Source organism: Canis lupus, chromosome 9 (assembly GCF_048164855.1).
Source record: "Canis lupus baileyi chromosome 9, mCanLup2.hap1, whole genome shotgun sequence".
Lineage (NCBI taxonomy): Eukaryota > Metazoa > Chordata > Mammalia > Carnivora > Canidae > Canis > Canis lupus.
In genome coordinates, this window is record NC_132846.1 from 49,137,298 (window position 1) to 49,155,236 (window position 17,939).

The following is a 17,939-nucleotide window of genomic DNA, read 5'->3' on the forward strand; positions in this document are numbered from 1 at the left end:
CTTTCAGTGTCACTCTACAGAGCTGACACTGAGGAATGGGACCCTTGGGGCCTTACCTGAGTCCTCAGCTGGGCAGGGGTCACAGGTGTCTCCCCAGCTGGCGCCCTGAGTGCAACAGCACTCGGCTTGTGTGGTGTTCCGGCCCAGAAGGCTGGAGCAGGGCAGCTGGCCATTCTGCCCAGAGTAGCATTCCATGCGGACAGGGCCTGGGGGGTGGTCCCCTGGTGGGGCCTCAGGAATACTCTGACCTGTGTATGATAGATGCCCTTTATTATATTGTCTGGGGCACTCCAGCTTTTGAATTTATTTTCAAAGTTTTACGTTTATATTAGCACTTCACAGTGTACAACATGCCTTTACCTATATTGTCTCACTTGTTGCTCTCGACAGCATTAATATTATCAGCTCTCTTTTACAGATGAGGCAGTTGAGGCTTAGGGAGGCTAAGTGACTTGCCATGGTGACTTGCTATGGCCACCAGCTATTAGGCGGCACTGACCCCAGTTCTGATACCCAAACCCCTGCTCTTTCAGGTCTAGCTCCTGCCGCCCTCACTGTACCCCTGGTCCATGGCCTGCCATATGGGCAGGCCTTCTGCATTCCTCAGCTCACACTGTAGCCCAGGCCCTCTCACCTTCCCTTGTTCCAGTCCCTGCTTTCTTCTCCCCCAGTCAGAGGAGGCCAACTGAGTCCTAGTCCAGCCTGGAGTGAGGGGCTGAAGCCACCAGCTTGGGTAGAGTGAGCCGGGAAAGTGAGGCTCAGCTCAGCTTCAAGGCCTCCGACTCGGAAAAGCCCCCTTTGGGGCTCCATCTGAGACCCCATAGGCACCTTAAATTGGCATCGGTTCTTCCTGAGCCCCTCAGGGTTGTCACAGCCCTGAGCTGCCTAGACGTGCCCTGGCCTGGGGCGGACGTCCTCTAGTCTCGACAGTTGCCGTCCTCCGGCTCCTCGCTCCGTTCCACCCCAGTCCTAGGCGGCAGCCTTGCCCACACTGCCCTGGGCCCGGCCGGGTTCCCTCTCAGGAGCCGGAGCGCTGGAAGCCAGTGGCAGCGCTCTGTAGGTGGCGGAGGGGTCCCTGCAGGACTAGGGCCTGGGGTGGGGGCGCTCACCTCCAGCCAGCCGCGGGCGGCAGTGCCCCTCCTGAGCGTCGTACTCCTCCAGGTCACTGGCACAGAGGCAGAGGAAGGAGCCCTCCACGTTCTCGCAGAGCGCCGCCCCACACACCGCCAGCATGAGCTCGCACTCGTTCACGTCTGCCGGCGCGAGCACAGGCTGGTCGGGGGGACGCCGCGGCCCGTGGCCCATGCCCCCTGCCCCTCTGCCTCCAGCCGGGGCAGATCCTCCTCTTACTCCCTCTAAAGGAACCAGCTGGGTCTTGGGGAAGAACAGAAGGGAGTTAGCAGGAAGGAAGAACAGATGAACACAGACCATGAGAGGGGAGAGAGGAGAAGGGTGCAGAAAAGGGTCTGTCTACTAAAGGGACCAAGAGGAAAGATTTCTCTGTGCATTCTCGGGAGGCGCCTCCGGAGACCCCGCTGGGAAGCGTGGCGCCCTCCCTAATGTGCTCGCTCCCCCTGCTGGTAGAACAGGACTGGTTTCTCCTACTAATCTGGTCAGGGTGCCAGCTGTAGGGTTGAAATCACCCACTCTGTGAGGACCTATTATGTATGGAACCGTGTGACCTTGAACATTTCAGGAGGAGGACCCTGGGGCCTCTCTCCAGGACAGCCACGCCCCGTGGAGATGGGCCCAAGGGCCCACAGGCCTTCCCTTCCCTGGCCCCAAGCCTGGCTAGCCTGGCTTCTCACCAACACAGTCCCAGCCGGAGGACGAAGTCTCGAAGCCCTGGTCACAGAGGCAGCGGAAGGATCCGTCAGTGTTGTCGCAGAAGCCGTGGCTCCCACACATGGTGTCGTTGGCACACTCGTCTATGTCTGTGGGACAGTGGGGACTAGAGTGTAGGGTGCACTTTTGCTCTGTTTGCTGGGAACACTTGGTCTACTGACACCAAGGTCTGTGGAAAGGGACTTCTAAACACAGGACAAGAACACTCTAACATTAACATTTCTCGTCGATTGCTGTTCAAGCCCTGCTGCATAGAAAATATGCAGACTTCAAAGAGCTACAAAAATAGTGTCCTCAGGACAAAGGACTTTCTAGCCGGATACCTGACAAATAGGTGTCCTCAGCCCTCCTACCTCTGATGCCCCATTCCTACTCACCGATGCAGTCTCCAGTTGGAGCCATGTGGAAGCCAGGCTGGCAGCCCAGGACACAGCGGTAGGAGCCAGGGCTGTTCTCACACCTCCAGGCCCCACATACTGGGTCTCCATAATCCTTGCACTCATCAATATCTGTCCCCAGAGCCAAGAGAGGGGACAGAAATGGGAGGGTCATTGCTCTGGCCCCACCTCTTTGGCATTACAAGGTCATGCCCCACAACTTTTGTTCTTGATCTGTTACAAACTACACTGCTCATCTCAACTCCAAAACATCGCTGGTGTCAGCCAATGCCATGTTCAGGATCACTCCTCCTGACCCAGCAGGGATGGTTATCTAGGTAGAGAGCTACATGCTATTTAGGAAAGCACTGAGCTCTTTCTGTGACACCCCGGTCCCCCCACTCCCTTCTCCCTCTAGCAGAATACTTTATGATTATATAAAATCTTCACCAAAGTGTATTGCAGAAAATTGTCTTCATATCTGTCTCCCTTGCTCAATTTCAACACTGTCCATAACTGTCTATTTGTCCTAGCAAAAGACATTGAACCTGGCAGGGGTTTAATAAATATCTTATTGAATTAATTTAGCTTTAAAAACTCTGCTAGCATAAGGATTATGATTATCTTCATTCTGTCGTCTCTGGATAGGCCCTGAGTCAGCAGAGACTCAATAAATGCATTATCCATTGGATGATTAATCTGGAAAGTGCTCTGCTTCCTGCAAGCTGCAGTTCCTGGTCCCGGGGAGCTGAGGACCAGGCAGGGGTGGAGGTGGGCAGACATGGGGCAGTGCCCTGTCCACTCGCCTTGGAGCCCTTACCCACACACTCCCCGCTCTCCGGGGAGGGCTGGAAGCCGGTCTCGCACAGACAGTTGAAGGAGCCCTCGGTGTTGACACAGTGTCCTCCCAGACACTGGTCTGTGACTGCACATTCATCCACATCTAGAATAGAGACCTCTGTCAGCAGACCCAGCCATGGGTCCCTGGGGCCCTCGGGAGCCCAGAGGAGAGCCAGAGAGTGGCTTAGGGTAGGAAAGGGCCGGAAGATCTGAGGAAGAGTCCAGAGCTGGAAGCCAGAGGCCCTGCTGCGGGGAGGAGCCCTCAAACTAGGGCATTATCAAGGGCAGAAGGGTAACACCCAAAGGGTTCAAAGGGCACATGTGTGTCGTAGACATCACAGAGAGGTCCTGTGAAAGGTTCTGAGTGCCTTCCTGGCACTTGGCTCCCTGTCACCATGCAGCTTCCCACCTCCCATCTCGGGGTGGCGGGGGGCACTTTATTTTCATAGTCTAGACATAGCCTCCAGCAGCCCCTGCTGCTGGCAAGTGGACATGGCCAAGCTGGCTTCTCACCCTGGCAGCTGGTGCCCCCCTCTGCGCTGGCGAAGCCTGGTGCGCAGAGACAGAAGAAAGACCCGTGGCTGTTGAGGCACTCGCCATGGGGTGCGCAGTACTCCTCTCCCACACACTCGTCCACGTCTGCAAGGACAAGGTGGGCAGTGGTGTCTCCCAGGCGTGTTGCCACCTGTCCCCCCACACTCACTGCCCACAGTCCCCGATGGGATACGGAGCCACTCACCCTCACACACGGTGCCATTGGCCAGCTGGAAGCCTGGGGGGCAGAGACACTGGTAGGAGCCAGCCGTGTTCTTGCACTCGCCTCCCTGGCAGCTGCTCTGGAGGTCTTCACACTCATCCACATCTGCACGGTCACACAAGGGGGAAGACAGTCCGTGGCAGCACCTCCCAAGAACAGGATCCAGTGGGGAGGTCTTCGGAGGACCTGTCCCCTGCCTAAGGAGCCTGGACCCGTAGGGGCATCATCCCCTTGTAAAGCAGCACAGCTGGGAGAAGCTGGCGAGGGAGCCTTTGGAGAGCCTCGTGACTGCAGCTCCGTCTACTTCATCCTGGAGGAGCCCAGCTGCCCACACAGTGCCCTTGGGGACACTCAGCCTCTCCCAGCGACCTTGGCTAAGGGTGGCCAAACTCGCTGTCCTTAGCATGGCTGAGACAGCTTAGGTTTTACTGGGAAGCGATGGGAAACAGATGAGAAGTAAAGGAAGGAAACACGTGAGAACCTGACAAGGTCACAGGACTAGGCTCTGGGAGCAGGCCTACAGACGGCCGAGTACAGGCCGATGTTTCCCAAATATGCACCTAGCTGCCGCCCTTACAAAGAACACAGGAGACTGCATGTGGAGCAGACTCCCCTGAGGCTTCTGATCTGGTGGCTCCCTGGCCCCCTACACCCAGATGTGCAGTTGTCTTTCCAACTCCTGTTGAGGAGCGGTGAGAATAGGTGTCCCCAGGTAGCCCACCCAAGGTGGACAGAAGGGCCCCCACCCCAGCCTGGGAGCAGCCCCTGCTGTGTCTGGTCACTCCCTTCTCTAAGGGCAGTGGGTCAATCTCCTGCAGCCGGTCTGTGCTCCCCTTCCTGCCGGGCAGGGGGAGGGGGCTCTCACCTTCACATGTGTGGCCCAGGGGGCTGGGCCGGTAGCCCTCCTCGCAGTCCCTGCAGGAGAAGGAGCCGGCGGTGTTGGTGCAGACTCCCGTGGGGCAGACTCCCGGGAAGGCACACTCATCTAGGTCTGGGGCAGACAGCCAGCCAGTCACCCCGGGGCCTGGCAGAGGGGCTCCCTCCACCTAGCAAGGCAGGAGGCCCCCCACACCTCTGGCCTCCCTCTCTGAGCTTGTAGGACTCTCTCCAGGCCTCTGGGGAGGGGCAGGCCCTGGCCATGGGCCTTCCGTAGGGCAACCCTGGTCCCCCTCTCCCCAGAATGCTCTGGGGGTAGCTCTACCATCAGTTTCCCTCTTGTGTCTGTGGCTCCCTCTTTTTCCTCCTGTCCTCACCCCCATACTTGGGGACGGTGACAAGAGATGCTCTCCTTGGGGGCCAAGTCCATTTATAGGGTCCTCAGCTGTAGCCTGGAGACCTTTTGGCATTAGCCCAAAGCTAGGGACAAATAGAATGTTCCTTGGGAAGTGAGAAGGCCTATATTGTCCGTCCCCCTCTGCCAGCGCCTCCCCGGGTTACCTTCACAGGCGGTGCCATCTTCATTCACCCAATAGCCGCTCTCGCAGGCTGAGCAGGTGAAGGAGCCCTGGGTGTTGAGGCAGAGGCCCGTGGGGCACGAGGCCCGGCTGGCACACTCGTCGACATCTGAAACAGGCCATTGAGTTCTGTGTGGGACTCTGCAGGACAGACATGGCAGGACAGCCAGAGGCTGACGGGTGGGCAGGGGTAGAGCAAAAGATGGGTCTTGGCGGGATGTGGGTTTGGGTCAGCGTGGTTAGGGATGTGGTGTCAGGGCTGGATTAGGAGTGAGTGTGCAGAGGGAAGGAGCCGGACGCTGGTGCACCTGTAGAGGAAGGTGCTTTTTAGTATCTTTGTACCTTGGCAGCCCTTCTCATCTGAGGTGACCGTGTAGCCCTGCTCACAGGAGCATCTAAAGGAGCCCTCCAGGTTGATGCACTTTCCATGGGCACAGACCCCAGGGGTCAGACACTCATTTACATCTGTGGAAGAGAAGTCCAGATGGCGGGCTGACTTCTTTTTGTCCTCCATGTAGTCCCCACTGTCAGGCTTAGGGCATCTTGATTGTGAGGCCAGGCAATCAGCATTCGGTGGGTGGGGGCAGAGGCCACCCTGGGAAGGCTGTGAGGTTCTTCCTGCTTCTGGCTCCACCCACCTCGCCCTTCCCGCCTGAGCCCACTGCAGCGCTATCTAGTAACACACAGCACTCTGCATATGTCCTAGAAAGGGGAGCCAGGTCCCCCAGCCCTGGGGCTGGTTTGGGCCATCTGAGGACACCCGGAATGAAATATCCAAGACCCTTGACTCACCTCACAGTGGATCTAAACCTTTCTAGTCTCCTACTTGCCCACCAAACTGGTATGAGTCCATGTTCCCAGCCCAACGACCAGCTTCAGTAGGTGAGTGGGCAATGCAGGGAGAGGCTGATCTATGCCTGAGTGGCTGAGTGGCAGACTCAAGGGCCTGGGAAATGCCTGCCCTCCCCAGAGTCTCAAAGCATCTATTCACAATTCAGTCCTTCCTGGCATTCTGAACCTTGGGCCCTTCTTCCTGCAGGGACTGACGGGAAAGAACATTCCTTCTACAGCTGACTTGCAGCCCCCTCTAGGGGGAGAAGAGCACCCCCTGGTCAGATAGGTGTTGCTGTTTAGACATTGCTGTGGAGCTGCAGAAGAGCAGAAGACCCCTCCTGCCCAGGAACCACAGCAGGACTTGGCTGCCAACTCACACCACCAGAGTCAGCCTCTTCCTAAGGTTCTAGGCAACTCATTCTACCCTGCAGGATCCAGCCACAGAAGCTTCTGGGACCTTGGGCTGTAGCTCCTGGATGGATATGGCCAAGGAGCCAAAGGGGCCCCCACCCAAGCTGATTCAGAGGGCAGAGCAGCAATGACTGAAGCACACCCATCTCATGCCCAGTGTCATGCGGGAACCCAGCCAGATCCTGGAGGACAATAGCCTCCAAGCCACTTCCCTCTGCCCGTTTCTTTCCCTCCCTGTGTGTGGGCTCAACCAGAGGTCCCAAGGCCAAATGGCCCTCTCACTGCCTTGGCGAGCAGCCCTCACCTACACAGCTCCCGCTCTGGCCCCTGTAGCCCTCCTCACAGGCGAGGCAAGTGTAGGAGCCGGGGGAGTTGACGCATCTCCCATCAGGGCAGGTGCCAGGGTGACGGCATTCGTTGATATCTGCAAAATAACATCCCCTCCCTTGGTCATTCCTGGGAACCACAGCACATGGGTAGTTCAGTGAGGAAGCAAATCCTTGACCCTGCCCTTGGTGGGGGAGAGGGAGGAATGCCAGTTTCTGTACAGATGGAAACTAGGAAAAAGTGAGTGCTGTCCAGTGTTTCAGCTCCCACCCACTGTCCTGGACAAAGAGAGATAGAAGAGCTTTAGAAAGGGAGACTCCCTGGGTGGGGCAAGAGGCCGTGGTCACCACTAGCTAGCTCTGGGAGGGTGGGAGAGTTCTATTTTGTGAGCTGGACTGTTGGGAAGGGCCTTCATATCTGTCTTGGTGAATCCTGTTCCCCCTACATTACTGGGGTTGCACATGCTTGGGACAGCAGGTCCCAGAGACCTCAGAACAGATCACCAGCTGGGCAATGGAGGCAAAATGGGCTTTCCTGCACTAGGAGATGAGGACTGAGGATGACCCTCAGTCTTGGATGTGGCCAAAACCAGCCCTGAGCCTGATGCAGAGTCATGGATGGAGGCTGGCAAGGCTTTTTGACTGGAGGGACTTTTGTTCCAGCCCAGGGCTCCCGGCATCCACTCTGGGGAGACCCACAAGAGAGTCAGAAAGGATGGGCCTGGGCATCAATCAGACAAACAGAGGAAGAGAGGATGCGAGGAAGGAGAGGAGCAGCCAGTCCTGGGAGAATGACAGCAAGGAAGAGGACAGAGATCTTGCTCCCGGGAACTGCAGGCAGTGTTCTTCCCCATGCGACTGGCATAGCTGCAAGTCCATCATTCAAGAAATACACGGGACTTGGGCTGAGTTAGGGAGGTCAAACTTAAACTCTGCGTTGGGACTACAGGAGGACATTATGTGCCTCTGGCTCAAGTTCTTATTTGTGACAGACAGATTGACTGAGCTTGAGGAAAGAAGAGAAATTACTCTTTGTAAATGAGTAACTGTCGTTCTCCTGGAGGAAGTCCACCAGCTTGAGCAGATTCAGAAGCCCTTCTGCCTAAGAGGAAGATCTACTCAGCACCCATGGAAGAAATGCAAGAGGCAGGGCCAAAGGGTCAGAACACAGGCTTTCTGCAAAGAGACAAAGGCTGGAAGCTGTTGTTACAGAACAGAACAAGGGTCCCGAAGTGAAGAGTGAAAAGGAGGTGGTTTGGTCTGCAGAAGTCAGTTCACATCGAAGCCCTCGTCCCAGGGAACTGGGATCCTCTCAACAACCAAATTTCACCCCAAAGGTCCAGAAGGGGAAAATATACACAGGGCAGGTGGTTATTCAGGGGGGTATCTGTAAGGAGATGCCCAGAACCCCTAGGCAATCTTGGGGATACTGAGATAACTCTCATCTCTACAAAGAGGGTAGCCAAGAGCCCCTGAATGGACTGTGGTGACACTGATCTAACCTATTCTAAGGGGTTCTCTGTAAAGACAGAGATGGAGAGAATGCGACAGAGGAGGGGGACTGAAGGGTCTAGGGCTACCAGCTTTGGCCATCTGGGAGAGAGCAACCAGGACCATGGCCTCGGGGCCTAGGCTAAGGTACTGGAGGAGGATGGGCAAAGCCATTGGGAACGATAAGCAATCCCTGCTTCAGGAGATAAAGAGGTCAGGACCCATTTCTAAGACCACATTGAGAAAATATGAAGTTTTTGGATCTCTCCTGCGGAGATCAGGCAGGGTAGGAAGGAGATTAGATTTAGCAGGAGTGAAGAGCCCTGATGTCTGGGCACGCTCATGGAGGTGGTGCACAAAGTGTCTTATGCTGGGCATTAGGAGACCTGTGGTACTGATTGACTAAGTGTTCCAGCTCTCACCTGCTGGGCTGGGGTGGGTACCTCATGGTTCTTTGTGGTTGGGTGGAACCAGGGCACTAGTGCTGGCTGATGAGCCATGAAGTGTATAATTTATGGACCAAAGCATAATTGTGAGCAATTCTGAAGAGCGCTCTTCCTTTCTTCCGTGGAGACTGGCCACATTCAAGATACCGGCTATTCCTTTAGGCTAGTTCTAGAGTCAGGAGATGTGGGGCACAACCCCCAGCTGAGCCATGATGGGCCTGTGGCATTGGTCAGATACAAACTTTGCTGTGCTCGAAGTCCTGAGGCCTGGGGTTGCTTGTTAATGCAGCATAACCTCATCTATCCTGACACACCATTGCTGGCTTCCTTTCTCAGACCAGAGCCCCAGCCGGTGATTAGTGGATGTGAGAGATCTGTCAGCAAGTGGGAGAAGGAAGGCAGATCACGGCAGCCCTTAGTCACCCCCTAAACCAGGGAAAGGTTCCCCCAAATGGGGGGTGCATGTCACAGAGCCATCTGCCAAACCCACCCAAAGGAGCCAAGTAAAGATTCCAGATGACGTAGATTCCACTCCTGACCAGTCCATGTTAAGGGCATAGATTCTAGTGTCACCAGGTAGCCTGAGGCTGTTCCACCAACCCATTTGGTATGTGGACTGGAGCCAGATTTTCCTGCCTAGTCTGGGGTTTGAATTTTAATCTAAGATTACTGTATATTTTGCTAGGTTCTAGTACTTGGTCGTCCGGGGCAGGACCTCTGTCTTACTCATTGCCCCGCTCCTAGCCCATGACTGGGACACAGCTGGTGCTCAACAAATGTTCACTTACCAAAGAATGAGCCCACATGATGAAAACTCCACACAATCTTGCTATGAGGCTGCTGAAGAGACCCCAGAAGACTCAGGGAAACAGGTGCTTGCCAACCTGTCTGTACCCTGGGAAGATCCTGGAGTTTCCCTAAACCAGGGCTTCAGCCTTTGTGTAGGGAAATGTAACGGTGCCTGTCTCCGCTACTTGTGAGAGCATGGGGTGGGAGTGCGAGGGTGCCCAGGGGCCAGGAGCTAGAAGAATTTGGGTGTGGTTGGGGCACAGAAGAGCTCTGGCAGTCTGCAAACAGATCTAACCCCTCTCCGTGGGAACCTGGAGTCCTGGCACGACGGAAATGCCACTGAGACTTTGGATGGGCCGCTGTCCAGAGCACTCGGGCCTTCCATCAGAGACTTCTGAGTTGAAGTGGAGAGAGTGGTTTCTCAGTTGGAGCGAGAAGAAAGAGGGAGAGGAAATTGACCGGGCTCCCAGGGTGACGACTGGGTCTGTGGTTGCTGATGGAAACCTGGAGAAGTTTGCAGGCTACATCAGGCTTTCAGCAGCCTGACTGTCCGCCTGGGGCCAGGAACCCTCTCTGACCTCCCAGCTGTGGTGTGTGTCTGGAACTTTTCCTCCAGAAGGGAAGGGGACAGTCCAGAGGAGTGGACTGGGGCATCGGGGGAGTCTAAAGGTGAAAAAGAATGGGAGCCTCACAGAGAAATACTGCCCCCTGTGCACTGCAGGTCCTGTTGTATGCATTAGCTTAGCTGGTTAACTGGTCCTCACAGGGCCTCTGAGATGGGCATTATGGTTTCCATTTTCAGATGTCAAGACAAGGGCCAAGCCCAGGCCCCTCTCCACCAGAGCCTATGCCCATAACATGGACTAGTTAGTACAAATTTGATCTTTTTTAATGTACTGGTATTTTCTTGGTTCATCTCTTTTAGTTTTGCCTTTTTTTTTTTTTTTTTAAATAAAATCTAATGGCAAATTTGTCATGTTGTCATGCTTAAATGAGGTCATCTATCCAGTATTCGCACAGCTCCCGGCACAGAGAAGGAACCCATCCAAAGCTAACTCTCTTCATTCTCCATTCTCCTGGAAAATGCCAGGCTTTCTGACTCCATCGTGCTTATGAGGACAAAGAGAGCACATTTTGGTTTTAATGGTGTATAGCCCAGGGTATTAAAGGGAACTCAGGTAGAGGGAGGCATCGAGAGGAGAACGTGACCCCCTGGGGGCACAGATAGTTGTCTGTCCTACACCTCCAGCCACCTCTCCCCTTTGCTAAGACCTGCTACAACTCCAGACTTTGCTTCCCTGATAATGGCAATGGGAAGGGGGATTCTCCTTTCGCTATATATTCACCTCCAGGAGGCTGTGAAACAAGGCAAGTCCTGGCCAGGAAAAACCTGGAGGCTGGGAGGTGGCTAGTCCTCACCTCGGATCATGGGTAGGATTTCTTTCCAGAGAGAACCTTGATTTACCCTCATTTATTCCTATCTTAGCTGGTCTAAGCACACAACCCAGGCCTCTTGCAAGCATCTGACACCCCAGCCTGGCAAGGAGGTGGTAGCGGCAGGGTTGCCAGGAGCTGGCGTGATAGTAGCAGCTTCAAGCCAGCCTGTAAGGAGACTGGTTGGCAACAGCACAGCTGCCTTTTGGCAGAGCCTAGGAAACAGAGCAGGGATCGGGGCTCACACATTCACTCTCCACTCATTCACTCATTCAGCTAGCATTTGCTGACATTTGTCCAATGCAGGACATTTCTCAGGTGTCTGCATATGAGTCATCTAAGGATATGGTCCAGTCCCGAGGAGCTCACAGCCTAACAAGCTTTAGCAAGTAGGCCAGGGCTGAGGCCCTAAGCTCTTCCCACATAGACCAACTTCTCTGTCACTTAAGAGAGCAGTGTGACTCAAGGCGAGGGGAAGAGGTGTACAGAGGGATGTTTCTGGGGTCTCATGTATACAGAGTTGCTTGTGCTCCCCTGCTTTGGGGGGGCAGGCAGGAAGCCAAAAGATCACAGAGGGTATAGACAGCCTCACGAACTCCCTGACAGTGGGCTCAGCATCCAGGAGCCCAGTGGGAGACAAGCTGAAAGGTGAAGTGGGGGCAGCTAGAGCCTGGAGAGGCGATGGGGCGGCCGGCTGCCCCCCCCCATCTCATTTCTTACCTTGACAGTGTCCCTTCCTGACCATGATGTAGCCCTGGTCACACTGGCAGTGGTACGAACCCTCTGTGTTGGTACATCGTCCCCCACTGCACACCTCTGGCTGCTCGCATTCATCTACATCTGTGAACACACAGAAAAGTCCTGAGTTGGGCCAGCCCTGCAGGGAGTCCGGGGGCGTCTCTTCAGAGATGCTTGTGCTGAGGCCCCAGCGGGAAAGGCAACCTTGCTACAGCTATGATTGGTGGGAGACTCCTAGGCCAGGTCTGAGACTCCTCCAGCGCAGGCCTCTGCAAACCCCTGAGTTCCTTTCTCCCGGGGGATACTACTTTGGGGGCCTTCGGGGACCCCTGCCCCAAGGCAAGGGCTGGTCTTGAGTCAGATGGCAGTCCAGATGGCACCATTGGAGAAGGCCAATAAAGTCCCCCTCCTGGCCCCAAGACATCCTCCAGAGGTCTGTTCCTAGAGTTATTGAAGGCCTTCCCCAAAGTTAGGGATTAAGCAGCCAGAGAGAGAGCATCTCAGGCAGCTGTGGATCTACTGAAGCAGTTTATTCCATTGTCCCAAAGCGTCCCGGTACCCCGCAGTGGCTCAAAAGTCCGACCTTGGTCACATCACTCTCCTGCTTAAACTCCTAGTAGGTTTCCCTGATGCTTCAGCCTGGCTCACGAGGCCTCTGCCACCTGGCCCCAACCTTGCTGTGTTCCCTGATCCCCACTGGTCCAGCCACCACGCCTTGTTCATACAGATGTTTCCACGTGGAGTATCTTTCTTCACCTCAATGGTCAGCAGGATGCTACTCCCCATTTCAAGGACTGATTCAATTGATCAACCCAAGGTTGCTCTGGCCACTTCCCATTCCTTGCCCCCACAGTCAAATCGATGGAGGATTTACCTTCACACCCCCCCACCAAGCCCTGGCACTGGTTCAAACACTTCACTGGGTCCCTGTGCAGATTAAATGAGATAATCCAAGTGAAGGGCCCAGCATAGTGCCTGCCTGGCACAAATTAAGCACTGAAGAAATGTTGGCTATTATTATTCTAGCATTAAACCTACCCTACAAAATCTGATCTCCTATGCCTGGCATGTGAGATCTTTTATGATCTGCCCATTGTCTGCTTCTCTCACCTTTGTCCCACCTCTTAGCCTCAGCCATGCAGGCACTGCTTCTGAGCTTGGGTGTGTGCTGCTCACCTGCCCAGAGTGGTTTCCTGCCCACCAGCTTGGCTGTCTCCTACTCATCTCTCAGGTGAGGCTGACCTCTCCCCTCCAACACATATGCTCCCTCTCCAGGATTCCCTTAGGACCCAGCCATGAGAGTAACTATTCATTTGCCTGCTTTTTTCTCTCCCACCACTGAGAATGTCCCTTATTATCCTAATGTCCCCAGTGCCCGGCACAGAACTCCCAAAAGTACTTGGTACATGAATGGAATACTAACCATTGGTTAATGGACAGTGCTTTTATCTGAGTAGTACTTTGTAACACTGTAGTGCCCAGTGGGGTCACTGGCAGAAGGTGTAAAACGCACCACCACCCCCAGGCCCACATCTGGAGAGTCTGCCCAAGCAGTACTGGAAACTGTGTTATAATCACTTTCCAGGCATTTCTGAAATAACTAGTCCTCAGTTTGAGACGCTGTGGTCCCAGTGGAAGAGGAAAGGAAGCTCAGACACAGAGCCGCATGTGGTCACTTGATGAAGAACCCATGGACTGGCGGGACCGGTGAGGAGGCTGAGAAAACAGACTTGCTTTATGGAAAAAAATGGGCAGAAAAACAGAAAAACAAAAACAAAAACAAAAACAAACCAGATCTTAAGGCCCCTACAAAGATGGATGAAAACTTGTTGTAAAAGGTGAAACTCTAACTTCAATGAAAGAAAGTGTAGAAGGATATCTTTGTAGCTTGGGGGTGGGGAAGGACGTCAGAAATAATGCCCCAAAAACATAAAAATTAAGGCAAAATGGTGAATTTCAATATGTCAGAATTCAGGATTTCTGTTAAAAGTAGGACATGTGTTGGGGATCCCTGGGCGGCTCAGCGGTTTAGCACCTGCCTTCCGCCCAGGGCATGATCCTGGAGACCTGGGATCGAGATTTTATTTATTCATGAGAGACAGAGAGAGAGAGAGAGAGAGGCAGAGACACAGGCAGAGGGAGAAGCAGGCTCCGTGCAGGGAGCCTGATGCGGGACTCCATCCCCGGACTCCAGGATCAGGCCCTGGGTGGAAGGCGGCGCTAAACTGCTGGGCCACCGGGGCTGCCCTAAATAAATATATCTTTACAAAAAAAAAAAGAAAAAAAAAGAAAAAAGAAATAAAAAAAAAGAAAAAAGAAGGACATGTGGATAAGGTTAGTGAGCAGAGAATGAAATGAGAGAGTGGCAATATCTAAACCCAGGCAAGTGGGGATCCCTGGGTGGCTCAGCAGTGTAGCGCCTGCCTTTGGCCCAGGGTGCAATCCTGGAGTCCCGGGATCGAGTCCCGCGTCGGGCTCCCGGCATGGAGCCTGCTTCTCCCTCCTCCTGTGTCTCTGCCTCTCTCTCTCTCTCTCTCTCTCTATGTCTATCATGAATAAAAAACCAAAAAACAAAAAACAAAACAACAACAACAACAAAAAAAAACCCAGGCAAGTATCTGGAATATCTAAGGAACTTCCAAGGAGCCACAAGAAAAGCCAGCAACCACTGGAGAACTGAGTGAAAAATAGGAACAAGCAATTTTCAGATAAGGAAACCCAACGGCTAATGTACAAAGAAATGCTCATACTTATTTGTAAAGTAATATGCTTTAAAAAATATTTAATATTCAAATAATGTATACTGATCAATTAGTTTTACTTACATTCGTTTAAATTCTATAAATTGTTATAATTTATATTAATTAGTTATATAAGTGGAGGAAATAATTTATTAATGATTAAATAATGAGATATTACTTTATAAGACTGGCAAAATTTAGAAAGTGGATGTTATCTTGAATAAGGTCCCATCAGGTGGCAGTCAAGCCCCACTGGGAGAAGCACTGACAGCTGATCCTGGGCTCCCTCCCCAGCTGTTGGGGCCAGCAGAGACATCCCGGACTGGTGACACCATTCCCTGCAGTGGCCACTGCTTGTTCCCAGCCAATGTCCCAGGCTGGGCCTGCAGAGAGCAGTGCCTCTGACCTGCAACACCTGCTAATGCCATGGAGCCCAGCGAAGTCTCGAGAAGCCCCTCGTCCCCAGCCTCTCCCCTCACTACCTCCAGGCCATTCTGAGCAGTGCTGCTGAGTCACAGCCCTGAAAGCCAGCTGAGGGCCATCCCCACCCTCTGCTTACAAACCTCTCCTGGCTGCTCGCCGCCTGCCGAATGGTGTCCAAACACTTTAGCCTGGCACTCAAGACTTCAAAAACTGGCCCCGGCTCCTGCTACTTCCTCCACATACCCTTCGCTCCAGTCACACTGGATTTATCATTATTCCCAGGGCATGCCAGACTTGTTCACCACTCTGCTCTCTGGAGAAATGGTTCCCTTCCCCTGGAATACTCTCCGCTTTCTCCATTCCCTCACCGTGAGTGTCAGAGACTGTTGGAAACACAACGTGCATTGGGGCTAGAATGACTTTGATTCTGTTTCTAGCTCTGCCACAACCAGGTAGGAGGTCCCTGGGTATTTCAAATCACCTCTCTGAGCCTCAGTTGACTTAACTATAAAATGGGGTAAGGATTTCTACCGCATGGGGGTGGGATGATGAGCTTCATATGACTAGAGCTTAGGACTGGGCCAGCACACAGAAGGGCTCATGAAATGGTAGCAATGACTATTCTGTCCCAGTTCCAACCCTCCCTCGAAACATGCAGTGAAACATGCCTGCATCCTACCATGGAGAGCCAGCTGCTTCCTCATCTGGATCCCACAGCACCACACGCACACACCTTACTCACTGCAGGATCCAGAGCTTACATGGTACCTGGCATGTGGGTGCTCAACGCTCGGTGTGAATGAAGGGCATGTGTAATTTCCCCACTCTGATTAAGTTCCCTGCTTGTTCTCTACTCCCCTTACCCCATATCAGGTGAGGGGACCTGCGTAGTCTTGGTCTCTGCAGACCAGGTCTTTGGGGGGTTAGGACCTGGGGGACCCTGGTAGTGAGAAGACGCACGGCTTCCTGGTCTCCAGGAGGGGTCCCTGAGTGACGCTGGGCTGCCCCGGCCAGAACCAGCACTGTGAGCCTCCAGAGCGGCAGTGCCATCCTCCAGCTGAAGTGTTCCAGTTGGTGAGGCATCACAAGGTACTGCTTGCAAAGTGCTGCGTCATATTCTCTGTGAGCTCATTCATAAAAATGTACGTGGAGGCTTTGTATCACGGGGCAAATGCTGGACATTAAAGGGTTTGTGTTGGAAGCTGCTTTGCCCAGGGCCCTGGAGGGTGGGGGGCAGGCAGGCCTTCCCAGGGAAGTTCGAAGATATGCAGGCTCTCTGAGCTGCTGAGGACCCTCTGCAAAGGCACTCGTGCTCCCCGGTCTGCCAGGAGTCCCAGCCGGTGCCTTCACGTGCCACCCTCCTTACCCAAAATGAAAGTAGTCACTCAGAATTTGGGGACTAGACTTTAGGTTCTCATCTCCAGCCATATCCCCTGACCCTCTCACACTCCCAGCTCCAGCCACACCTCCTTGGAGCCTTGGGGAATATTGTTATCTTTCAGGTTTGAACCTCTCCTCCTGGTCTGGTCTCAGCGCAGGGGTCGGCTTCTATTCAGGTCCAGGTCAGAGCCCTGAGTCTCTGTTCTCACAGCCCCTGTGCTCTGCACACTGCAGTGCAGTGCCGGGTACTGCGAATGCCTAGATCCTCTTCCACCTCAACACTCACTGTGGGGTCCTGTGCCTCTCCCAGGGACACAGGCAGGCTTGCTTACCTTGGCATTCCTGTGTGGTCCCCGAGGTGGCCAGTGTGTAGCCAGGGTAGCAGAAGCAGGAGTAGGAACCCACTCGGTTGACACAGTGCCCTCTTCCTGCACAGGGGTCCCTCAGACACTCGTTGTCATCTGAGCAGAGAAAGGTGGGAAAGGGAGGTCAGGGAGACCTTTCTTTGGGCACCTGCCAGCAACCTGCCCATGCTAGGAGCTGGACAGGGCCATGGTGTTGTGGGTCAAGGAGAGGATGAGGGAGTAAGTAGAGAAGGCTGGGGAGATGAAAAATCTCTAAGGCTGGGGTCATGAAGTCTGCTCATAGGGCCCACTCAGGCACCAAGGGCCTGGGGCAGTGGCCCAGCACCTCCTCCTTGCCCCATGTCCCCCTCCCTCAGTGGCCCCCTGCTGACTTTCTTTCCTTCAAGGCACAGTGGATGTTTTCCTTTTGTGTAAAGCTCTTGAGATGGGGGATCAGCGGAGACATTTCTAACTAGGCTAGGCCTTGGTCTGCTCTGTAGGCAGCAAGATGGCTAGTTGGAAGGGTGGGCTGATCTCAGAGCTGAGGGCTCCAGGCACTGGTCAAGGGGCCCTGGGGTGGCTTCCCACTCTCCTGGAGTTCTGGAGACTCATCAGATGGTGCTCCCGGAGGCTTGTCTCCCCAAGGTTTAGGTTGGTTTTGTCCACAGGGAAAGCACTCTTCAACTCATTGGCCACACAGCACTGCTTGGACTTAAAGGGTTTGTGTTGGAAGGACACAAGTTCTGCCTGGACTCTTAACTCTGTCCCCAGCCACCGTGTGAGCCCGTGGTGTCCCAGTGCATACCCGTGCAGTAGGCTTGGACTCTTAACTCTGTCCCCAGCCACTGTGTGAGCCCGTGGTGTCCCAGTGCATACCCGTGCAGTAGGCTTGGCTGGGATGCAACTGGTAGCCGGGGTTGCAGATGCATTTGTACCCATCTGGGAGGTTCACACAGGTTCCAGGGCCACAGATGTTGGTGGCTCCAGCGGCACATCTGTCAATGCCTGTGGGAGACACAGCCAAGCAGAGGTTATGCTGTGAGGACAGACGAAGACAGTGGAGCAGCATGGTGAGAGTATGGGGGACAGGGCACAGGCCTCAGAGGACCCACAGAAGCCTCACTCCATTCTTGGCTGGGCCCTCTCATATCCATGTGAAGCATGGCCATGTATAAAACCCCCTGGCGCCCCTCCCGGGACCCTGAGTCCCAGGATGGATCACAGTAGTGCATCCCTCTGACCAAAACCTAGTGGGCTCCACTAACCCATGTCCCAGTAAAGGGCCTCCCCTGCTGAGGCCTCCAGCCTG

The 17,939-nt window shown here is 54.2% G+C and overlaps 1 protein-coding gene across 1 annotated transcript in view; it reads right to left on the bottom strand.

The window, feature by feature from the left end:
• The window catches only part of LTBP2 (latent transforming growth factor beta binding protein 2), a 101,490-nt gene that overhangs the window by 6,771 nt on the left and 76,780 nt on the right, over positions 1-17,939 (bottom strand). The window contains exons 16-29 of the mRNA XM_072839334.1: positions 17,507-17,635; positions 16,619-16,747; positions 11,725-11,844; positions 6,823-6,942; positions 5,616-5,738; positions 5,257-5,382; positions 4,685-4,810; positions 3,802-3,924; positions 3,576-3,701; positions 3,043-3,165; positions 2,223-2,354; positions 1,809-1,934; positions 1,110-1,253; positions 57-248 (exon numbers count right to left, since the gene is read on the bottom strand). Of these exons, the coding sequence (XP_072695435.1) occupies positions 57-248; positions 1,110-1,253; positions 1,809-1,934; positions 2,223-2,354; positions 3,043-3,165; positions 3,576-3,701; positions 3,802-3,924; positions 4,685-4,810; positions 5,257-5,382; positions 5,616-5,738; positions 6,823-6,942; positions 11,725-11,844; positions 16,619-16,747; positions 17,507-17,635 (1,839 nt within the window). The remainder of the gene's footprint in view (positions 1-56; positions 249-1,109; positions 1,254-1,808; positions 1,935-2,222; positions 2,355-3,042; positions 3,166-3,575; positions 3,702-3,801; positions 3,925-4,684; positions 4,811-5,256; positions 5,383-5,615; positions 5,739-6,822; positions 6,943-11,724; positions 11,845-16,618; positions 16,748-17,506; positions 17,636-17,939) is intronic.